This window comes from Cheilinus undulatus, linkage group 20 (assembly GCF_018320785.1).
Source record: "Cheilinus undulatus linkage group 20, ASM1832078v1, whole genome shotgun sequence".
Lineage (NCBI taxonomy): Eukaryota > Metazoa > Chordata > Actinopteri > Labriformes > Labridae > Cheilinus > Cheilinus undulatus.
Window position 1 is genome coordinate 28,232,591 of NC_054884.1, and position 25,591 is coordinate 28,258,181.

At 39.2% G+C, this 25,591-nt stretch overlaps 1 protein-coding gene across 1 annotated transcript; it reads left to right on the forward strand.

The window, feature by feature from the left end:
- Nucleotides 1–525: 525 nt before the first annotated feature.
- On the forward strand, nucleotides 526–24,778 carry LOC121527834 (myosin light chain kinase, smooth muscle-like). The gene is made up of 17 exons (XM_041814841.1): nucleotides 526–842; nucleotides 5,238–5,378; nucleotides 5,520–5,672; nucleotides 5,778–5,900; nucleotides 8,410–8,490; nucleotides 8,574–8,704; nucleotides 8,804–8,960; nucleotides 11,980–12,282; nucleotides 12,364–12,460; nucleotides 12,591–12,794; nucleotides 15,354–15,571; nucleotides 16,154–16,277; nucleotides 19,331–19,483; nucleotides 20,035–20,164; nucleotides 20,325–20,406; nucleotides 20,583–20,723; nucleotides 24,161–24,778. Exons 1-17 carry the CDS (start codon nucleotides 677–679, stop codon nucleotides 24,367–24,369), a joined length of 2,613 nt encoding a protein of 870 aa, XP_041670775.1. The 5' UTR covers nucleotides 526–676; the 3' UTR covers nucleotides 24,370–24,778.
- Nucleotides 24,779–25,591: the final 813 nt, after the last annotated feature.

Consider the following 25,591-nt stretch of genomic DNA (forward strand, 5'->3'; position numbering starts at 1 on the left):
CCCCGGAAGTCCAACCTTTGACAAAAACCACTTCAATGATATGTCTCCCTGTTGTCTGTAGCACAGCAGTTCATGACTGTTAATGCAGACACAAAGCTGCCATACTGGCTCTACTTGATTCCTCTTGTGACTCTGGCTGTGAGGATCAACCCACTTTTGGCCCTCCGTTTCAAGGAGAACACACGTTTGTCAGGATAAGATGCCCAAAGGAAACAAAAACAGGAAAATAAGATCTGAAAGGAGATAAAAACAGGTAATTTAGATTTTTACAGCTTTTTCTGTTGTGTTTTTTTTTATCTCTATCCACCTCATTCTTTTCTGTTTCTCTTCAGCTTGAATGATTTGTGTCGCCCACATGTTTTCAACTGTCTCCTGTTGTCTATCACAAGTATTTCTGTGTGTCTCCCTTTGTTCTCAGCGCACAGGGACAGCAGGGGCTGGACATGTGTGTTTTTAATTGGCCTTTCAATGAAACTGCCTGTTTCCTGTGTACTGAGGGGCAGAGAGTGGGCTGTGATCTGTAGAGGCAGTCTAAAAGGAGAGGCTCCTCCTGTGAGAGTATGTGAGCCTCACACTGTATACTCAGTGCGGCAAACCACAGGCTAAAAGACGAAGAAGAGGAGAAGGAGGTGTGACTGATGACTGCTTATTCAAAGCTATAATTTTCTACTCAAGGATGGACAAGGATGGGAGGAAGCAGAAAACCTTTGTGTCAACTTTTCGGTTGGCTCTCAAGCCTCAGGCCCGACAGCTTTGTGTGAAGAAGCAAAAAGAGGATGGAGTGGACACCACAGACAGGACAATAGTGGGGAACAACAACCATGAAGTCTCTGCTGCAACAGGTAAACACTACAAGAAGAGGCAGAAAGTTCATCAGAACAACATCATGGAGTTTCAGTTTTAATTTTAATCAAGCAATGTCATTCAAAAGAGGGGGAGGGATGTTTACTAAATATCAGCACTGCTTAGGTTCAGTCTTTGGTATGAGGCTGCAGGCCAAATGTTGAAGATGAGTTCTGTGACTCTTCATGTCCTTATATGCCTTTTCAAAATGATCTCACCCTGCAGCACTGTACAGTATCTCAAGTGGTCCTCATCTGCAAGTAACTCCAAAGTTCTCACAAAGTAGAGATAGTAATGATCGCTGATAGTACTGTAATCCAGGAAACAGCATTTTAGAAAAATATTTACTAAGAGAAATTTTATATTTATATGATACAAGACGAGATGGAAAAGATGAAAATATATGAAAAGAAACAACAAAAAAGGAGATACAGGATTACAGGAAATTAATCAAAATAATATGAGACACGATACAATATTAGATGAAACAAAATTATATATGATGCGATGCAATTCATTGTGATTCAGTAACATATGATATAACAGATATGATACAATATAGAATAATACAAATATGGAGGTATACAATATGAAACAACACAATACATTACAAAATGATACGATACAATATGATGCACTATGATAGGATATGATTTGGTATGATATATTAGGATACAATAGGATAGGATTAGACCTGGTGCAATACAATACAATATGATATAATAAAGGATATGATAGGATATGATACAATACTAACCTGACACGCCAGATGGATGTGTTTCACACATCCATCTAGGAAACTTTCAATACCAAACATTTTGGAAAAGGCAGAGGATTTGAAAAAAACTTGGAGTGTGATTGGATGAACGCTCTGTCTGTCACATCCTTACGGGCCAATCAGAGCAACAAAACACGTGATATAGCCGCGATCGAGGTGCGATTGCGTAGCTACCGAGGAATAACGTAAACTATGACGACCATAGACATGCCAGTATACGACTTTTGTTGTTTCTGAAAAGAAAACAACTCCCTGCTGTTCTTTGTTCTTCTTTTAACAAAAAAATGTCGTCAAGTTCTGATAAAACGCTAATATCTTCTGCCATGACTGCACCGGCCTCTTGTTGCTGCTTGCCTACGTCACGACTCCGCTGCGCCCGAAAGTACTGCCCCTCGGCGCTGATTGGTCCTGTCACTTTCTAACTGGGCCCAAACGGTTTAGATGGGAGCTTAACAAGATGGATTCTGGGGGTATCCATCTGCTATGCAAGGTTAATACAATACAGTAAGATACAATAAGAAACACTCTGATACCATTACATACCAAATAATTCTTTACAGCGAATTACAATATAATTTGGTGTGACATCATACTATTCCATTCCATACATTACAATATAATATAATAAATAGGATAGGCCAAGATCTGGTATGACACAATACCAAACCAATGGATCCTACACAATACAATACGATATGATTTAATATGGCACAGTATAATTTAATACAACACATTATGCTATGATAGGATAAGATCCATGATATGATACAAATATGGATGCGATACGATATAATGCCATACAATACAATACAACGCAATAGGATAAGATCTGGTTAGATATGACACAATGCTTTAGGATACAAGATGATTCGATACAATACAATATGATACAATAGGATTAATCCATATGATACACTGGGTCAGAAACATTATGACATGATACGATACCATACAATATGATTTGGTACAATACATTGCGGTATGATACAATAGGATTCCATACAAAACACTGCCATAAGATTTGATACGATATGATACAATAGGATAGGATAAGATCTGGTGCAAAACAAAACAATACAATATGATATATGATATGATAAAATATTATATGATACAATAAGATACAATATGATACAATAATATACCATAAGATTCCATACGATGCTTTACAGCACGAATTGATATGATACAGTACATTAAGACATGATACAATATGACATTATGAAATGTAATAGGATAAGATCTGGTACCATACCATACAATACCATTCCATACCGTAGTGTAGCATACCGTAGTGTAGCGTATCATACCATACTGTACCTTACCATTCCATACCACACCACAAAACACCACACCACACCGCACGATAGCAAACCATAACATATGATTCGAAACAACACATTTTGCTATGATAGGATAAGATCCAGTATGATATGATACAATATGAATATAAATACAATACAGTGATACTTAATGATACAGTCTGATACAGTATGATACCTTACAATGCCATGCAGTATGATTCAATATGAGAGATTAGATAAGATCTGATAAGATATGATACGATACTAACAATACAACAAGATACAACACAGTTTGATACAATACAATTCAATACGACATGATACAATGCTTTATGATACAAAGAAAAACGAAACAATATGATATGATTTAATGTGATATGATTCCATGTGATACAGTTTAAAACAAGACAATATGAAATGACACAACTGATACAATAAGATATGAAATAAGAGGGGACATTGAGGTATAAGATACCACACCATATGGTAGTTAACCATATTACATATAATACGGGACAATCCTCTACAATACATTACAAGATCACTCAAGAGGGAGTGATGTACTATATTCATTCATAGACACATGACAGCAGGCCAAGTGTCAAAGAGAATTACAGCCAATGTTTAGCACAAGATCCCTCCCTCCTGTATGTTATTGCTTACAACTGTTCAACAAATAAATCATGGACAGAAAAAATAACAAAATCCCACCCCAACGGATTATAATCTTCTACCCCACCAATTCAACTAGTTCCATATCTTATCTGAAACCAACCCTTACCCAAACATTGTCTTGTTATTTTGTTTGTGTCCATGGTTTCGACAGACCAGATACTTGATATGATGAATATTTATTCGTGCGCTGTGTTTCATCATGCAAGGAAAAAAATACAAGTCAGTTTTGTGATTCAGAGGTACCAGATAAACCAGGACAAACTGCCAACTGTAATGTTAATGAAATGTATTCCACATACCTATCAGGGTAACCAGGAAGGGGAGAATCTCACAGAGAGACTATATATGACAGTAAGCCCCCCTGGGGCTAGTCTGCTACGTAGCAAACATCATTGTAGGTGTAACTCCTCACAGAACAGGACTATTATTATATGTGTGGTAGCAAGAAATGTCCTCAGGCATGCAGGATATGTAGGCACGACATGTAATGAGCCGTTGTTTTGAACCAAGAGCACACAGCACAACTTAGTCAGACAAACTGATTGAATTCTTCTGTCCACTGGTGACCACCCATTACCCACCAGGCCGGACATTCCAGCACTAACAAACACATGAGCAAATACATGTGATGGGAAAAGTCTTGTAAACAGCGTGTCAGCCTCCCAATCACTCACAACTGCAGCACAATCCAGCAGACAGAGTCAGAGGTAAATGTTTAACTGAATACTAAACATACCAGGCTTTTTTTAACTGACATTTGGTGACAACTTATTTGTTCAACCAACACAGAACCCCAAAACCTGATCATGGGATTCAGGGCCTTAGGTACATCAGTTAATCTAAGATGAATTTGCATACAAAAAGTCTGTGTGGATAGGCCTCAATCAGGTTTGCACATCTGGACGCTGCAATTTCACTCCATTCTTCTTTGCAAAACTGCTCAAGCTCTGTCGGGTTGCACCGGGATAGGGCACAGACAGCCCTTTTCAAGTTAAGCCACAAATTTTTGATAAGATTGAGGTCTGGGTTTTGACTCGGCCACTGTAGTTGTTTTTTTGTGGTAATCAAGAGCCATTTGCTAGAGTAGGCAGCATCAGCCCTGTCACTTCCTGGAGCTTGAATGCATGGGGCCTGGGTCTGTTGAAGGTGGCGATGCAGTTTGGGCTGTGATGGCCCTGTGGTAGAGATAGGTGAAGGCGGTCTCCATGTTGACATGGTGGGCGCTGAGAGCTAGCATGGACTTGAGTCACTCTGGGAGACTGGGGATTATTGTTCAGCCCACTGGAGGTGTTGTGGGACTAACTTAATGAAACACATGCAAAGAGAGCTTCCCAGCTGACAGCCCTGATGAAATGCTGGTTTACTGCTGCCCACTGGCTTACACTGCTGTCTTGTGGGGGCCAATATAAAGGGCCTAACTGGATTCACTTTAAATCTAGGTTGGAGTTAGTATGTACAATTTAATCAGGCGCATCACAGCTCCATTCAAACTTTAATCAATGATATATTTTTCTTAATTATCAAGGGGTCCCACCCTTCTTAGTCAGTGGTGGAAGAAAAAATACTGCACGCTCTTTGGATTTCAGTGAAACAGATCCTTGAAACAAGCTCTTTGCCCTTAACTTCTCTCTGCTCAGGCTCCAGACTGAAAGCCGTTCAGGAAGAGCCCCACTTCAAACGGCCACTCAGCGACTGCACGGTCTGTGAAGGAAGTGATGCTACTTTTCAAGGAGTTATCACAGGAAGTCTGCCTCTGAGCATTTCCTGGCAACACAATGGTAAAGCACTGATTGCTATACATTCCCTGTAACCCACCAGGAAACTTTGCCTGAACGTATGCCAACTAAAGCTCTCATCTAGTGTCAAACAGGGATTCAGTCATTGAATTAAACATGCTTTCAATCTGTTTTCACTTTTAGGTAAGAAAGTACAATCAAGAAATACTTTGTTCCAAAATGGCATTGCCAGCCTTGCTCTGACTCAGTGTTCACCTGGACATGCTGGGACGTACACCTGTATAGCTGAGAACAGTGCAGGGAAGCAGGCCAGCTGTGCAATCTTACATGTCACAGGTAAAGCAAGGTTCAAGTGTGTCAGCTCTAACAAACATCCTCAGCACGTATCTCCCACATTGTAAATCTGTGTATCAAACACATTCTACATTATTTGCAACGCAGCAAAAAAAGGAATCCTAAGAGCGACCAACCACAACGAGGACACAGGAAAGATTACATCACCTGAAATCAACAAGCTGTCAGTCTCTGAGGGGAGAAGCCACCAAGGAAAAGATGACGACAAAGGTAAACACAACCATACAATCCTAGAATTCCTTTGGCTTTTCTTATTTGTTTTTCAATGTAAGCCAAAGCTACTCCTACACACTGTCCCATTTCTACTCCATGTTTTTTAAAGGCCCCCTTGCCTGTTGAAACAGATACAAGGGTTAGCAGTGAAATCTTCTTCTAAGTAAAGGGAAGACCCTCCAAACTTCTGATCATTTGTAGTCGTCAACTGTTATGTAAAAAAAAAAAAAACAGGCCAACAATACCGGACATTTCTGCTACTGTAAAAACTAATATGAATGCCTAACGTAAAATCGTTAAGCAACAAGTTTCACAACTTTTTTAAACTGAGGGGCCCAACTTTTATAACCTGCTCATGGCTAAAAATGTTGAGTTTGCAGAACATGTTTCCATTAAAAATATATATTTCAGTTGGCTCAGCTTAAGTAGTTGCACCAACTTTTTAAGTTGAGTTGTTGGTTCAACTAAAATCTTTGTGTTCACCTGGTATATGCCTTACATAATTTAAGAGACTCAATATATTGTGTTGTATCCAAGGCCGCCCATAAGGGGGGGATAAAGGGGAAGGCTTTCTGGGGCCTTATTGTAAAATAAGGGTATAGTTGGAAAAAACAGGTTAAATGTGGAAAAGAATTTGCGGAAATAAGGGCAGAAAATGGTTAAAGGGTTTCAAAACGAGTCAAAAATGGCAAACAAAGGTTAAAAGGGGCAGAAATTGGTATAAGGCAGAAAATATTGGTAAAGAAAGGAAAAAAGTGGCAAAAATAGATGGTAAAAATGGTGAAACGTGGTCATAAAGTGGCAAAAGTTGGTTAACCTATTTTTGCCGCTTTATAGCCACTTTTCAATACTTATTTAAATAAGTGGGAAGTAGTGGAAAAAACAGGTTAAAAGAGGCAAAAACAGGGATAAAGCAACAAATATGGTTCTAAAAAAAAGTACAAAAAGTGGCAAAAATGGGTTAAGATGGTGAGAAGCTGTTAAAAGTGGCAAAAATTGGTCAAAAGTGGCAAAAAATAATGTCTTAAGAAGTAAAAGAAGATTAAAAAGCAGCAAAAATTGGCTAAAAGTGGCAAAATGGATTTAATGTGGAAAGAAATATGGCTAAAATGGGCAGAAAAACTGATGAAAGAAGTCAAAAAAAAAGTGGCATGAAAAGCAAATATCATAAAGAAAGGAAAAAAGTACCAAATTCAGTAAGAATGGGGAAAAGTTGTTAAAAAGTGGCAAAAATTGATGCTTAAGTAGTTAAAAGAGATACAAAAAATAAAAAGTTGCAAAAATTGGCTAAAAGTGGCAAAAATGGATTTAATGTGGAAACAAATTTGGCAAAATGGGCAGAAAAATGGATGAAATGAGTCAGAAAGTGGCATGAATAATTCATTTGAACATCCAAACCCAGTAATAGTCTGATACGCTTTTGAATTAAAACCCTTTGTCTTCACACAACTAATAGTTGAGACCTCAACCTTCACAAATCTCCACTTCAAATTGATGTAGCCCAACAAAAGTACAAAGTAAAATTTGGAACCTGTTTTGTTGCTTTTCTCAAGAATCAGTGATATTCATTTGGCATCTTCTCTCTTGCACTCATTCATTGGAAATATACAGACAATAACAAAACGGCGTCAAATGTCAGCTTTGACATTTAAAAGGAACTCTGTATGATCAGAGAAGTTTATCTTGTTGGATAGATATTTCTATCTCTCATATGTATAATGAACAAAAACACTAGATATCTGCATTTTGAGTAATTTGAGTAGAAATGGCTCATTCTGACACAGAAACGACTCGATCTAAAACCCTTCACCCTGATTGTTCAGTTTGGCTGGACGACCAGTTCTTAGAAGAGTCCTGGTTGGAGGCCACTCATCGTGAGAAACCCTCATGGCTTGGTTTTGGCTCTCATATGCATTGTCAGCTGTGAGGAGAGGTGTGCACTTTCCAAATCATGTCCAATCAGTTTAATTTACCACAGTTAAGGTGTAGAAACATCTCATCAAGGATCCAGAGAACAGGCGGAAGCTGAGCTAAGAGTACAGTAGTACCCCCAAAATATACTTCTGTAAAGGTACAATAATTTCAAAAGTACTCAAAAAGTACAAGTACACAAAAAGCTGCTCAATTGCAGTAATCTGAGTAAGTGTAATTAGTTACTTTCCTCCTCTGAGAATCATATCAAAGTTTATGATTCTGGTATTGTGACAACCATTTTCATTTCTTTACAAACAAAGATATTCACAGATATTATCATTCAGCTAAATACATAGAGTTGTGAATTTCGGTCTGTATTTTCCAGCCCTAGATTTGTGTATTTCCTGTAACATATTTTTCTTTGCCTGGGGCCACCAAGTTACTAAAACCAACACCAAAGCAAAAACAGACATGCCTGCATTTAAACTGCTCTTTGTGGTCTCTGGAAATGGTTTCCTGCTGGTGTCACTACAGCCAGTCATGGGTGCTCTCGTCTGATTGGCTGTACTTTTTTTATCCTTACCTGTTGCAGCCCGCACACCTGTTTGTCCGCCCATGTTCTTAAACTCCACAGACGTCAGGGACTCTGAAAGAAAACCCTCCCCCAACAAAGGTGAGCAGCAAAGGTTTCTCCTGAGGTAAATCTACTCACTTTGGTTCTGTTTTACTGATTCAGACATTTGTTCTTCACTTCAGAGATTCCTGTGGAGTTTCTGGACCCACCAGAGCTGGTGGAGGTTCGAGTAGGAGAGCAGGCCCAGTTACACTGTGAGTTCAGGAGCAGCTCCGTCCCTGTGGCCTGCTGCTGGATTTTCAACAAAGACAAGGTAATGCTAACAAAGCTCTTGTTTTCAGAGCCGTTTGCTTCATTACTTTATGTCCTAACTTTGTGCTCTACATGTTATTGTGTTTTATTTTATCTTCAGGTTGTAGTAGGAGGCCCGAGGATGTCTGTGAGCAGTTGTGAGACTTTTAGCAGTGTTAATATCTTAAAGGCCTGCCCAGAAGACACAGGCTCATACAGCATCATAGTGAGAAACAGAAAAGGATCGGCTCAGCATACAGTTTCTCTGAGTGTCATTGGTAAGCAGACTTTTAATCTACACTTCAGCAATTGGAAAGAGTTTTGCCTCTCCAAATGAGTTTTTGCCACATTTTAAGCCCTTTTCATCACTTTTACTCCACCAATTTTGTCCTTTTAACCTGTTTTTGCTTCTTTTGAAATCCCATTTCACTTTTCATGCCCATTTTTTGCCCATTTTAATTGCCTTTCAGTATATGTTACACTCATTTTTGCCACTTTCACCATTTTTATCTGCCGATTCTTGCCATTTTCAACTCATTTGCCACTTTAATCTGTTTCTGTTCTTTTTAAAATCCTACATCACCACCTTTTCTGCCTATTTTTGTCACTTTTAACACATTTCAATTCTATTTTAAGAAAAGCAGTTTACATTTTTAAGGCTATATACTACAGCATAAATACATGTGAAAAATATTTGCTGCTTTGCTAAGAGTGATTATTATTCAAGTAAATAAGAAAATATGGTTATCACCGATTGACTTTACAATGGACTGTGATTTTGCTGACCTCCATGGGCCCCTAATCTGGCTGGGTCCCAGGAAGCTGTCCCCCTTATCTGCCCTTACAGTCGGCCTTGGTTACACTGCTCTGCATAGTGAGGCAGCGGTTAGCGCTGTGCAGAGTTTGCATGTTTTAATGGTTCATGCGTGTACTCTGGGTACTCCGGCTTTCTTTCCATGATCAAAGACAAGCTCGTTAGGTTAATTGGTGTCTAAAGATTGTCCAAAGATATGAATGTGTGCGTGCCTGGTTTTTTGTCTCTATAGATCAGCCCTGTGATTGAATGGTGACCAGTCTTGGGGGACATCTGTTTAATGTTATAGTTGACTTGAGTAGAGAACATAATGCTGAACCCAACACAGAGGAATGAAATTAGTTTTTTTATTTAAAAAATTAAAATCAAGTAACTGAATACATAAAAATGCACATAAACGTTCCTGCTGCAAGGTGGAGGGCAAGGCAGCCCAAAAAGGGGATAAAGGGGAGCACTTTCTGGGGCTCTGCTAAATGGGGGGCCCATGGAGGTCAGCAAAATCAAGGTCAATTGTTAAGTTAAGCTGTGATGACCATATTTAATTTTTAAATTGAATGATAATTACTCTTAGAAGAGCAACAAAAAATATTTTATTATTGATGCTGTAGTTCAATATAGACTTTTTCAAGATGTAAACTTTTTTGTCTTAAAACAAAATAACCTTTTTTAAGATATAACAGTGTAGATGGGCACATTAGACTAAACCATTTAGAAAGTATTATCAGACGTCAGGATGCAAGAAAATAAAGTAGAAAAAAATGAGACAATGTCAGTGCAAAGGATTACATAATTGTGCAATGATGCCAAATTCATGACAAGTGTCAATTGATTAAAAGGTTTAAAACATAAAGTGGCAAAACTTGGTTTAAAATTGCAAAAGAAAATTTTTGAAAATGGGTTTAAGTGGGCGGATTGGCTTGAAAGTTTCAAACAAGAGGCAAAAAGAAGTTAAAAATGGCAAAATTGGGCCAATAGTGGCAATAAGGTGAAAAATTAAAAAAAGTGGTGAAAATGAGTTAAAACCAGCAATAAAGTGGTAAAAACAGGTTGAAAATGGTTGAAAATTAGTTGGAAGTGGCAAGAAAGTGTTGGAAATGGGTCAAAAGTTTCAAAATAGTGGTGAACTGGTGTTAAAAGTGGGAAATAAGTGAAAGAAATGGACTAATGGCAAAAATGTGGCAGAAATGGATCAAAAGTGGTCAAAATCAGCAACAACTGGGTAAAGTGGCAAAGAAGACTTAATAGTGGCAGGAAGCGATTAAAAAAGGGGTTAACAGCAGCAAAAGAATCACAAAAATGGGCAAAGGGTAGCAAAAGGTGGAGGGAAGGACCAACAGAGGCAAAAAATGGGCAAAATGGGTTAAAAGTGGCAAAAAGTTGGTAAAGTTGCCCCAAAAATGGTAAGAATTGGTTAATGGGCAAAAAAGTGGTATAATTGGCTGAAAAGTGGGAATGAGTGGCAGAAAAGGGGTAAAACGGTGGTGAAAGTGGCAGAGGAGTCACAAAAATGGGTAAGAATTGTCAAAAAGTGGTGATGAGCTCAGTCCTAACTGGCAAATGTAAGTTAAAGGTGGCAAAAGCAAGGGCACATGAGTTACAAAGATGGGTTGAAAGTGATTTAAAAAAGTGTTGGAAGTGGGTTAAGAGTTGCTGAAATGGGTGAAAATGGGTTAAAACTGCAAAAAGGGGTTATAATTTGTTAAAAAAAAAAAGGCAAAAATGTGACAAAAGTGGTCAAAAGGTGTTAAAAAAAAGAGCTGCTATCACCAGTGGTCCAACACACATGTATTGACATTGTAAATCATAACTGTGGAGGGCCGATTCTCTGAGTTAGTCAGGGGCCCAGCTAAACCTATGGGTAGGCATGGTAGGTAGAGAGAGTGAGCAAATTAGAAGACTCTGCCTGAATAGCCTTGAGGTGTCTGACTGCAGGTGCATAAGAGAGTGAGACCAAAGGAAGTCACCACAGAAGAATCTAAAAGAATAAAGGGACAGCTGGGATTGGCTCCAGGCTCTGCAACCCTAACGGGATAAGTGATGTAGATGATGGATGGATGTGTTTCGCCTCTACAAAATGCAGGATGCTTATTTATTCTGTTTAAAGCAATAAAAGAATTCCAACGCTACCAAACTCTAAACTCAACATGACTTTTACTAATGTCTCTGGAAAATTAAATTTGGGAGTATGTTTGAGTCAAGCTCAAATTTAGTGTGAAACTAGAATAGACCTGAGAGTCGATGTGTGCCTTGCATTTATTTTGTTTGTACTAAAACACAGTAGCATTAAGCACTGTCACCTCTTTGTCTATCATGTCTCATCTTGTCTTGTGCAGCAGATCGTGTGTAAGAGGAGAGTGACTCACTGTAAATCAAATCTGCCTGCGGGTACAAACAGTTACTTCACCTGATTTGCCACTCCAGGAGCGTGCTCTTAAAGTCAAACAATGCTAACTCCTGTGTCTTGTTTTTCTGTTTCTCCCCAGACCGGCCTGACCCTCCTGCTTCTCACCCTGTTGTTTCCCAACTGTCCACTCAGTCCCTGGTCCTGTCCTGGACAGGTCCCAGTTATGATGGAGGCACGGCCGTGCTGGGCTACATCGTTGAGGTCAGGCAAGAGGACGGCTCGGCTTGGACTGAAGTAGCAAGCCGCTGTAAAAGCACATCCTACCACGTCCGCTCAGGCCTGGAGCCTGTGGGGCAGTACCGCTTCCGTGTCAGAGCTTACAACTCAGCAGGGGTCAGCGAGCCGAGTCACGAGTCTGAGTGTGTCAGGATGGCAACTGCAAGTAAGTGGCATGAGAACAGGAAGTAAGGGGTTTCTTCTGTCAGGATGGATGTGGTTATTTGTCATCTTTTTGTGTTCAAAGAGCAAAAAAAGGAAGAGCCTGTGTCTTACATTACTGTGACGATTGACACCAAACACAAGGTCGGGGAGCACTACAATGTGCACGAGAAGCTGGGAGTGTAAGCATGGATTTACTATATCTAATACAAAATTACAAAAGACATTAAACTTTCATTGCAGTTATTTCTCAGTAAAGTGTTGCTTGAAAATAAGCTACCGTTTTGTTTATTTTGGCTGAAATCTTTCCAGCGGGAAGTTTGGCCAGGTGTTCCGGTTAACCCATAAAGAGACGGGGCAGGAATGTGCTGGGAAGTTCTACCGGGCTCGGACCTCGAAGGAGAGAGAGGCGGCCCGCAAAGAGATTGAACTCATGAACTGTCTCCACCACCCCAAACTGGTTCAGTGTCTGGCCGCCTACGACACTCGCCCAGAGATGGTCATGGTCATGGAGTAGTAAGTCAAGTCATAAATTCAGTAGACATGGTAAATTAATGAAGGTTTGATATGAAACTTTCAGAGTGCATGTCCAGTATTTTGCACTTGAGTACCAGTCTCTGTGACCAAAACAAACCACAACTCCCCCCTCCTCTTACACCTGTCCTTCACCTCATTTGTTGGACTGATCTCTGTTCAGATGAACCGCCCAGAGTTGACAGGGTTCTTAATTCTTTGAAGCGAGTTGCAACAGAAAAAGTGTCTCTTTTTAGGAATAGCAGTTGGTTTTCCTTTTGGTTTTACTTTAGGGATAAAAAAAAACACTAATATGCCTCTACTTGAGCATCCTTAAGTGAGTGTGGAGGGTCTGGCTGCAGACTGCAGATCTCAGACTTGCAGACCACTACTGTGAGTTGCCACCTCTGTCAGAATGGAAGTTTTAGATTTTTTTAAAAAGCCATCTTTATAGCCTGGGCAGCTACATACATAAAATAACCACACCGCAAACATTACAGACTAAAAATTTCAAAAATTAAACAGAAAAAAAAGTTTAGAGGTCTAATCCAATGATGTATTTACCCGTTTTAGAAGTAGTCACGCAAATGGTGGCTCACTTCAGCTTCGTTAAGGTAAAGCTAGCGTAGCTACACTAGCTTTATGTAGTGTTTGTTACCACGTAAGCCAATGTAGCTGCATTAGCTTGAGCTAAAACACAGCTAAAATGAGACACCATTTGCATAATTACCTATAAAACAGGTCTAGCTTTAGCAAATGTAGCATAAGCTAATGTAGTCGATTTAGTTTTGTTAGCTTTAGACTTAGCTGTTTTAGGGTGTTTTCATGAAGGACAACCTTTGTTCCTGTAAGCAGACTGTTTACTCAGCCTTTTTAGACCTAATTCAATTACGTTTTTCAAGTCAGGTTTTTGTCTTTTAACTTTTGATATCCTAACTGGAATTTAGCTAACCCTAACTTGAACGGTGGCGCACGTTAGCTACTTAAGCTAACATAGCTACACTAGTGTCCTAACTCTTACAGGAAGATGAACACAATTTTTATTTTGAAAGATTTTACTACGTTAGCAATGTAGCTACATGTATGTAGCCAACATAGCTCTGTTAGCTTTAGCCTTTGCTACATTGGCTCTGTTAGTTTATTTTCATGGAGGACAAGCTTTTTTCCTCAAGCAGACTGTTAACTTGGTTTTATTAAACATTTTGTAATCAAGTTTTACAGGTCAGGTTTTTGACTTTTAACTTTTGGTATCCTAACCTTTACCCTTAACCCTAACAGGAAGTTTTGGTCTGGATCCTGTCCTGACAGAGGCAGCGTCTTATCAAACAGTTAGGCAGATTAAAAAATAATCTGTGAAACATGTTTGAGTGTCTGGTTAACACATAAACAATTTGTAGGGAGCACCATGCTGTTAGTGTGAACACAGAGCTGAGAACAACAAACCCAGGAGATATGGAAAAATGCTTTATTTTTCATTTATTTTGCTTTATGTGATTTACAAAGTTTCTATTCAGTGACATACTTTTATATTTTTGGCAGTTTAAATAGATTTGAGTTCTTCAGAGGAACTCACAATTACACATGGTCTGCATTAAAAGTGTTCATATACCAGAAATCATTGATGTATCACCACTGTCTTCTCTCTAGTTGCATTCAAGAAGAACTTCCTGTTGGTCAGGCAGCATTTCACAAAAAAGCACTCAAGGCAGAGAAGGGCATTTTGGTTTGTTATTCAGTAAGCTCTCTCAAGAACAAGAAGTGACTTGCTCTTGCTTTAAGGTTAGATTAGATTCTCTGCCTGAGACTGCCTGACATGGCCTGCATCCCATAATCAGGTCCTCTCAGGCCCAGGCCAGGCCTGGCTCAAGCAGAGTTGAAGTCAGACATAGTAGCGTAACTATATTATTTGATTTTGTCTATTTTCCTAACAGTAACTTTAGAAGAACTTCCCTCAGTGTAAAAATGATGAGACTCGTTGCCAGTGGTCACGTTTTTTAAATCAAGAAGTTTGTTAAAAAAACGACACTCTCAGGGGTGTCTTTAAATGTCTGTTTCGTGAGCATGCAGTGAAATAGTGCAGAGGGAGAGGGAGCATACTAAATAGGCTCAGGTGGAGGAAAAAGCAATTACTCGAGATGATGATCTCTTCTATTACAGTTTACCAATGAACTGAGAAAAGAGAAAAGAGCAGTGCACCTGTAGATGCTCTCCTAAAAGCTCTATGCCTTCAGCACACAGTGATGTCTGCATGTTAGCTTGCCATCCTCACTGCCCAGTTTATCATAGAGATAGGCAGGCTGTCTGTAATGCATGCGTCCAATACTCTGCAACTGCTTTGGGGTTTTGTATCTTCAAGCTGTCACAAAAGACTGGTACAAAATATTTCAGAGGATGATATGATAAGTGCATGTCTTTCTGAGCAGATGAAGAGGCACAAATCTAATGGTAATTACAGTAAGATCAGGCATCTCAAAGTGGAAATTCCAAAGGTCAAATGTTTGAGTGCCAGTATATCAGTTGGATTTGATGCATGGACCTAAACGGTGCCATTTCCCTGCATAGTATTGCAGGTGGGGAGCTCTTCGAACGCATTGTGGACGACAACTTTGAGCACACGGAGCCCACCAGCGCCCGCTACATGCAGCAGATCCTGGAGGGCATGCAGTACGTCCACAAGCAGAATATCGTCCACCTGGACCTCAAACCAGAGAACATAGTGTGTGTGGACACGACAGGCACACAGATCAAGATCATTGACTTCGGCTTGGCTAGCAAACTGGGTGAGTCTTCCGGAAACAGTCTCATGATAATGTCAGTGGGATCTCTCAGTGGGACTTAAATTTAACTTTTACAGCCTCTCACCAGGGAGGGTGAAAAATTCTCCCAGTGAGCATTCAAATGAAAGGCATATCCTGTGTGTTTTTCTCATAAAAGTCACAATAAAGGGAAATCCAAGCCCTTATACGGCATCCAGCTTGGAGAATAAAATGCATCCTGTTATAGCCCGCATTGTCATGCACATAATCTTGGCTGTAGAAAACTTTCTTTGTGTGATGCATACATTTTGCCAAGCTTTAAATAAGAGTGAGCAAAATAAAAAGATTTTTAGATGTCAACTAATTGCATAACAAACCCTCAAATAGATATTTACCTCATCTCAGTAACTGCAGCAAAGCCTGTGAGGACAACTCAGGCAGAAAATGTAGTGTTGCTCCAGATGCAGAGGCTCCAAACTGGGTGGACTATTTAGAGATGACTAAACCCATCTCTAAATGGGCTGATGCAAACAGGAACAAACGAAGCATTCAGAGAGAGATTGTGTTTTTTTTCTAGGTTGGTTAAAGTTTTGTGTCTTTCTTCAGAGGAAGGTAAACCTCTGATGGTGATGCACGGTACACCTGAGTTCGTTGCCCCTGAAGTGATCAACTATGAGCCTGTTGGGCTGGAGACAGACATGTGGAGCATTGGAGTCATCTGCTTCATCTTGTAAGTGGAACAAAGGTTAATTTGTTTGAAAACAGTCACAGCAAGAAATCAAAAAAGCAAAAGGTGGAACAAGCAATGGACACGGGGCAAAAATTGTCACTTTTTCTGCAATTCTTCTGCTTTTTTTCCTCTTCTACCTGCATGTAATATAATGCAAAAGTCTGAAAATAGCTATAGTTGGATGGAATGCATTCCCATCTTTGATGATGACAATTGTGCAAGTTTTATCTCATAAAATCTATAGCATTCTGATTCTGATTCATGATTCTGATTTGGAGGGTCAGGCGCTGTTTCACTGGGTCACAAAATATGTACCTGGGAAAAAGAAATTCCTGTGGACATAAATCCATATATTTCATTTTGGCCTTATAACCAGGCCAGCCTACTGGTTTGGCTGGGCTCCTGAAAAACCCAGAGAATGGGCCCTACCCTTCTGTGACTTACTGATTATATCATTGCATGCGTGTTTGATTGGTAGCGTTGGTGCTAGCATCTCGGCTAATAGCCCATTTCCACCCACTTTTGCTGCTTTAAACCTTTTATTTTGTCACAGTCAAAACCCCAATCAACATTTTTGGCCTGTTTTTGCATCTTTTGATTAATTAATGCCACTTGGTTTTTTTTTTTTTTTTTTTTTTTTAACTTTTTGACCCATTTTTGCCATTTTTAAGAGATTTTGCCACTTAAATCCTATTTCACCCCTTTTACTGCCTTATTTTGCCAGCTTTAAGCCATTTTTATCACTTAAAAATTTTGCACCACTTTTTTTTGCCTTTTTTGGCCTCTATTAATTCTGTTACCCCATTTTTTGCCACTGTCAACCCCTTTTAACCACTTTTTTTCCTTCCTGAATTTGCATATTTGGACCCATCTTTGCAATTTTTTGGTAATTTGTTGCCTCTGTTTTCACACTTTTACCAATTTTAAGCCATTTTGTCACTTTTTAAACCATATCCACTACTTTTTCTGCCTTTTACAACACTATCATTTCATATTTGCCTGTTTCCACTCATTGTTGTCCCTGTTAACCCATTTTTGACACTAATTACCCCTTCTCGCCAATTAAATGCCCATTTTTTTGCCAATTTTAGCCACATTTCACAACTTTATCATGTCCATTTTGCCACTTTAAACTCATTCACCTCTTTCCACATACTTTTTGCCTCTGTTGTGTTATGTTTGCCCCTCTAAATATTGTGATTTGGACATATTTTGTTATCATGGCTGTAAAATAGTCAGGAAATGCTCTAAGGCTGAGAGCTTTGGTCCCTTTTCCCAGGAGTACTTGAACTAGATTTTCCAACATCTGGTTAATGATTATTGCACATTATATGGAATTGTCAGCAGTTTAAAAGAAGAAAAACACAAAAACGGATTTGTTTTTCATGGCTTTTATTTGAAGAAATTTTGTTATTGCTCATGAAGTTTTGATTTGACATTTGAAATATGAACCTATACATGTTTAGAACAATCACCAGTCATTTTTTGAGTCTAGGACTCTGGGTGTACAAATCACAGTGCAAAAGATAACTATATATATATAGGTGAAAATTAGTGCAAATAAAGGTGGAAAAATGCATTCTCAACATTTTTAAGTAACATATTGTTACTGCACATGACAGACAGGCACAAATGCCACTATCTAACGCTATTTTTTTAAAACAAAACACCACTTTCAATCGGTTTCCTTTTACTCTCTTCCTTCACTCTCCTTTCCCACTCGTCTTCTGCCAAAGCTGCCATTTTTGCGGTGGTGTTCAGCATTACTGTAATATATATACCACACATCAGATATTGCCGGAAAGCACAGATGCTCAGCTCTCTGTCAGCATTGGAATTTTTTAGATTGAGCAAACTTTCGAGGAGTTACAGGGTTGAGAATCTGTGTAGCGGTCTCGCGATACTTCTGGTGTTTTGCTATGGCGTTTTGCTATGAATGCCCATGTCATATGGTTGCGAGTACTGTAATGAACTATATATGTGCGCATGCCTACAATTCTCAGCTTTCCAACACTGTTGGAATTTTTCTGATTGGACAAACTCTGACAGAGTTACGGTAATAATACTCCGGACATATAAAACACAGTGCCGGCGCTGGGTCAGTAGGTAAAGGGTTAAAGGGGTTTATATATTTTGAAGAAGGCTTTGTACTACAGCAGAGATTAACACAAAAGCATTAACTTTGACCATGATTTCCCAGACCTCCATGGCCCCTCATTTGGCTGGGCCACAGAAAGCTCTCAACTTTATCTCCTCCTATGGGCGACCTTACCGATAACGAGTAAACTCTGGTTTTCTTGAGAACTTAACTACTGATCTTGATTTTTTTGAGCTATGAAGCTGGTTTCCCCAGCTCATTTATCTCCGGAGAGCTCCAGAAAACATGAATTTGCATGTTATCATGCTAAAACGAAGTAAAATAAAATGTATGCATGCATGCATTGTTTTGTCCTCTCTTCCTTTTTAATCTTGTTCCATCTAAGGTCCAAACAGCAACATTTTCCCCTTGATACATTTAGGGGTTAAATGTATACCGTTTGGGTCTTGATAGTCCAGAAAGGAGGTGGTGGTGGATCCTGATGATAAACCAGTTGAGAACCACTTATATAAAATACATGAAGCAGTCACAAATGCAGATTTGGGGCCATCTCCTGGTATTAATGTATTATTGCAGCCCCTTAACATTGCATCATGTTACAATTACTGCAGTGTTTCCAGCTTATCAAAGCAGACCCATCATTTAATGATGATTAAACGGTTAAATATGTAATGAAAAAGGTGCATAGGAGAGTGAGTCCAGAGGTGGAGCTAGACGGGACAAATACATGGGTGTAGCACAATTCTTAGGAGGTCCTGGTGCATGTTCTTCATTTTAATTTGTCAGGATTTACATGCATGTTTTTCAGCCATTCTAAACACAAATGCAGAGTGAAAATATTTTTAGAAAAATGTTTAAATTTGTGTCCAAATCCTTGGGAAGAGAAAGGGTTTATATAATGGTCCTAAAATAAAACAGGAGACATCATCTGAAGTATTTCTGTCTTGTTTTCCAGGCTGAGTGGAGAGTCTCCCTTTCAGGGGAACAGCGATCCAGAGACTTTGGCCCTTGTGACCGCTGCCCGCTACGAGTTTGACCAAGAGAGTTTTGAGGACATTTCTGATCAGGCTAAGGACTTCATCAGCTCACTGCTGAAGAAAGACAGGAGGTTGTTCATGTTTTGTTTTCAAAGCTAATTTTTATGGGGCTTTTTTGCCTTTATTTGATTGGACAGCTGAAGAGAGATGGGTAATGTGGGGGGAGAGAAAGGGGAAAGAGATGCACCAAACAGGGCTGAGACCAGGAATCAATTCCACCCCCAGTGCTTTGAAGACTACGGCATCTGTATGTGGGCATCTGCTTTACCAGTTGAGAAAAGCAGGCACCCATGTCTTTGTTTTTAAGATATTTATTTATGGTCTCAGCAAAAGTTTTAAACTATTGTGTCTAACATCTGCTTTGCTTCAGCTGAGTTTGGGTAAGAAAAGCATTAGAAAATAGCTGAGGGCTCTTTAATTCTCTTTTGCTGATAATGTCACGGAGCAACTTCTTCCTTGTGACATTTCAAACCATTTACTGATAATTTGCATCTTACCAGACCATTAAGTAATCTCTGAAAATGAGTCAAGGAGGGTTTAATTTATGTGGAAGATAATCTACAACTCCATCACAGTGAGCCTGGCAGCGTTTAACAGCCTTTCCTATCCCTGTGCACTCTAGATGCAGGCTGTCGTGTTTTGAGGCCCTTGTTCATCCCTGGATGATCTCTTTTACCCCTTTGAGCCGCAGACCCACAAAGTCCCTCAACAAGGGGAAGATGAAACGCTTCCTGGCGAGGCGCAAATGGAAGGTAACACATCTGAAAAATGAGTAAACGTCTGTCTGCTTTGAACAAATGTACAGTTTTATCAGTGCTGCCTTATAAAGACATTTAAATCTATTATCCTACGTAGACCTGAGGTTAGAAGGGTGGCTTGTCATCCTATGCCATTTGTCCTTTAAACTCCTAGAAAACTGGAAAGGCTGTTTTGGCCCTACAGCGCATGGCTAACCTCTCCAGCAGGCCAGACTCCCCTGGCAGCTCCTCAGAGGGTAAGGCAGATAAAAAGAGTTACATATTCATGCATACACAACATCCTCTAAAGTCCCTAAGCTATGTCCATATGGCAGATGACTCACACTTTGAGATTGTCATTTCAAGTTTAACGTTTTGTGATCAGAAAAGCCTCGTTTCTGTTGTATTCGTCACCATCCTGCCTCTCATCCAGAGCCAGGCTGGAGCCAAGAGGCAGAGGAGGCCATCCAGTCGCTGGACAAGCAGCTTCGGAGTGAACCCCGCTTCCAGCAGACCCTGAAGGACCTCACCCTTCCCAAAGGAGCAACCGCTCAGCTCACATGCACTGTGAATGGTAGGGTGACAGAACTGTGATGCACTTCATTAAATGATGCCCTGGTGAAAGGGCCTAAAGCAACAAAACACCACTGTCAGAAATGCTCTTACTGCATTAGATCTAGGCTGGCTTATGTAAAGCTGCCATGATTCATGTCTGTTTACATACTATGAAGTGCATACTGTAGGTTTTTAGCAGAGAGATACTCAGTGAAAATGATCTTTTTAATGCTGTAGTACCTATGAAATATGAAGTATCCTTTAACCATCATTTGAGCAGTTATGGATCACAAAGTTATCTTTTCATGCATTTTAATCTCACCAAAGAGTGGAAATAACATGATGTGGTGTAATGCTGGCTGAGAATTGGACCATTTTATGTTAATCTAAAGCATAAAAAAAAATATGTTTATGTTGAGTAATCTTGTATAACAACCCTATTTTAACCACACCAGATTTCAATAATGGAAAAACATTGCTTAACTGCCATTAAAAAAAAATATCATTGAAATTAAACACACAGTTTTGCTCGGGGATGCTGTGCATGCCTGTTTAATGTGCTGAAATCAAGCCCATTATACAACATATGGACAAAAGTATTTGGAAGCAGCTCTTAATTATTGAATTCAGGTGTTTCAATCAGATCTGATGTCACAGGTGTATAAAATCAAGCTCCTAGCCATGCAGTCTCCGTTTACAACCATCTGTGATACAAAACAGGTAGTTCTGAAGAGCTCATTGACTTCAAGTATAGTGCTGTGATGGATGCCACCTTTGGAATAAGACAGTGAAATTTCATCCCTGGATATTCAACAGTCTACTGTAGGTTATTATTAGAAAGTGGAAGCATTTAGGAACAACAGCAACTCAGCCACGAAGCGGAAGACCACGTAAATCACAGAGCAGGATCAACAACTTTTAAGGCATTCTTTTAACAAAGGAATGGGTTAAGAAGTGGAGTGGCAAAAAAGAGATTCAAAATGGCTAAAATGGGCTAAATGATTTGGAAAGGTGGCAAAAATGGGTCAACATAGCAGTAAGTGGCAATAATGGGTTAAAAATGGTAAATTAGCAGCAAAACTAGGTTCAAATTGGCAAAAAGGGGAAGAAATGGTTAAAAAGTGAAAAAAAGAGTGGCAAAAAAGATCCAAATGGCAAAAGAGCCACAAAGAGGCTAAAAGTGGTTAAAAATGGGCTAAAAGTTGTGAAACGGTGGCCACAAATTGGGTTAGAGTCACAAAATGGGTCAAAAGTGGTAAAAAAAAAAGTGGCAAAACTAGGTTTAAATTGCCCAAAAAGTAGTAGAAATGGGTTGAAAAGTGGAAAGAGTGGCAAAAAGAAGTATGAGAAAGTGGCAAAAATAGCTTTAAATGGCAATATGGTAGCAAAAAGAGGTAAGAGTGTCAAAATGGCAAGAGGCTATAAAATGGCTTAATGAGCTAAATGTTGGAGAGGTGGCAAAAAATGGGTTAAAAAGGCAAAGTGGCAAAAATGGGTTAAATGGGGTACTAACTGTGGCAAAACTTGGTTTAAATTGACAGAAGTGGCAGATTCTCATGGCAAAAGAATTAAAAAGTAACAGAGGTTAAAAGTGGCAAAAATTGATTAAAAAGTCTTTGAGAAGGTGGCAAAAAATTGGGTTAAAGTGGGAACAAGTGGCAAAAAGGTGTTTAAGAGCTTTACTTGATTTAAAAGTGGCATAGATTGGCAAAATGTTTTTAAATGACAAATGTGGTGAAATTCGGTTTAAATGGAAAAAAAAGGTGGACAAGGTTGTGGAAAAAGTGTTAAAAAGTGGCAGAAATAAACTGTTCAGCCCCTATAACTGACTTTCAGCTCCAAAATAAGGTAATTGTTAATCAGGATGCTGGCACCAATGCTACTGATCTAACGCGCATGGATTGACATCTTGAATAAATCACAATGGGAGGATCCATTCCCTGCGGCTGTTTTTCAGGGTTTGGGCTGGGCCTCTTATCTCCAGTGAATAATAATCTTAATGCTTCAACTTACCAAGACATTTTGGACAATGCTATGCTTCCAACTTCCAACAGTTTGGAGAAGGCCCTTTTCTATTCCAACACAAGTGTCCCAGTTCACAAAGCAGGACTATAACGACATGGTTTGAGTTTGGTGTGGAGGAACTTGACTGACCCACACAGAGCCCTGACCTCAACCCCATCGAGCACCTTTGGCATGAACTGGAACAGAGATTGTGAGCCAGCCTTCTCATCCAGCATAAGTGCTTGACTTCATAAATGCTCTACAGCAGGGGCGTCAAACTCAGTCACAGCAGGAGCCGGATTCAGGATTCAGGACTAACCTGAGGGCCAAACAGGGCCACCTTTAGCACTGATGATAAGCAATTTTGATGTTTATAAAGTTAAAAAGATAAGTTTAAAGGCTCACAGTCTGAGTAAAGTAAATTTTTTTAGTTAAAAAGGTCAGAACATGAAATTGAAATTAAAAAATGTTCTTAATGGCAAATATATTAAAAAAGTCAAAATCATGAGTTTAAAAGGTCAAAATATGAAATACTTTGTAATCATGAAATTAAAAGTCAAAATATGATTCAAAATTTTAAACTGAGTCTAAAAGGTCAAGCTATTGGATTCTGAAGTCAAATTTTGGAGTTGAAAATATGAGATAAAATACAAAATAATTGGTTGAAAAGGTCCAAATATCACTCAAACATAGAATTATGAATCTTAAAGCTCAAAAATATCATATGAGAAATCAAAATTATGAGCTGAAATGCTCAAAATCCTACATTTGAGTCCTTATTGTGAGATGCAATATTGAAAATGTGAAATTAAACCACAAATTACTTTCTTTTCCCACATTCCTTTTCCCACTTCTTATCTAAATATTTTTACTCCTTACTTTTTCAGATTTTGTGACTTAACGAGGATATCTAAAATCATCAATGATAATTTTTATACTTGAGGAAATCTGCAGACCTCATACTGATGGGCCAGTTATGACAGAAATATGAGATCATCTTGGGGGCCGGATTTTACTGTTCCAGGGCCGGATTTGACCCCTGGGCCTTGAGTTTGACACCCGTGCTCTACAGAGTGAATTGGCACAATTTCACACAAAACACTTTAAAAAATCTTTTAAGAACAGTGGGAGACTGTTATAGCTGTAAAAGAGGGCCAACTTCATATTAGAGTACATGTATTTCAATACAATGCTATTACAGCCTCTGTTGGTGTAAGGGTCAGGTGTCCGAATACTTTAGTCCATATAAAGTACTTTTAAAAATGGTTTCATTCTCTGCGTTCATTCTTGTGTAGTGGAACAGGGATAAAGGTCCACTTAAATGTCCAAATGGTAATTGTAGCTTGACTTAATGATATGGTAAACCTAGCATCAAACTTTCATTACTGGACAATCAAGAGCATAAAATCACAGCCTTATGAACCAACGTAATGTCTGATTGTTCTTTTCTAGGCTACCCACAGCCAGAGGTGAAGTGGCTTCACAACGATAAGCCTTTGTCTGGATCCAGCAGAGTAACCATGGAGCAACAAGAAGGGCTCTGTGCTCTGCTTGTGGCTGATTTGAAGACTTCAGACTCCGGTGTTTATGTGTGCAGGGCCAGCAACAAGCTGGGGGAGGCAATGTGCTCTGCCAAACTGAAAGTGGAGGAAACAATTTAAGATTTCTTCTATTTGAAAGTGGACTGGATGGATAAAGCCCGGACTTTGTCATATCAAAAGACAGTCATTCACTGCCACACAAAAGGCTGCTCACACACAATTTCAAAGCAAACAGGGTGTGTTGTGTTCTTTCACCATTAAGAGGACAATTAGGTTTGGACACGCACACCCAGAGCCCTTTATTTCACAGTCACCATCACTAATGCACTTCATCTGTATGTATTCTTTTAATATGTGCTTAACATGTTTTACTTATGCAGTTTTGTACTTTTTTGTATTGAAGTTATGCTGCTGTAGCGATACTCAGCAAAATTTACAACACAGGTCACATGAAAAATGTAAATTTTGCACATTTATATGTTGTAATGTTTTTTAACACATTAAAATTAAAAACTAAGTTTTACAAACAGTGCTTTTCTGAAAGTATTTAAAAAAATTAGTGAGAAGGCATGTGTCAAAACCATCAAGTTCCTCAAGGGATATGGACTTAAAGTTTCTGATGCCTACAAGAAACCCCTTAAAAGGTTCCTGCTCATGTGGTAGTGCTTTCCAAAGGTCCAGGAACTATGGGGGATGGGGCTGCAGTGCTGAACCTGGTCTTGTTAAAGGTATTTCTGAAGAACTAAAGCAATGCATTTTCATATAAACAGTTATTAGTAATTATGACCCAAGTTCTTGCCATCATGATGAAGTACTCTCCTTTCAGAGATGAGCATTTAAACAGTAAACTGCACAGCAAAATAGTCAGTATTAATTCAACTCCCATAGTGTTAAAGACCCTGTAAAGTGAAAATAAATTCTTTGGGTGTTACGGTGCAATTCCCACCTTGTGCTGAACATCTTATTTATTAATTAAATGTTTATTTGTATAGGGAAAAGTATGAAGCAAGTAAACCATTGCCACATACTACAGCATTTGTAGCTTGAGCTAATTTGCAATGCCCGTCCCTAGCAAAAGGGACATCATCTGTGGCAAAATAAGGTGTCCTCTTACAAGGATGCAGTCAAGAGACAAATACAGAGACAAGGAAATAACCTGATGAAATACCATGCACCACCCATTACTTTTATTGTGCAAGGTGGGAAGTCTAACTCGGTGGATAACTTCACTCATGTTGCAAAAGTGTTTAACATCAAAACCAAGAAGAATCCACCACATGAGCAAAGGAGTCCCAGCAGTGATCACTCTACAAGAGGCAACATCTAAAGATTGCCCAAGGGC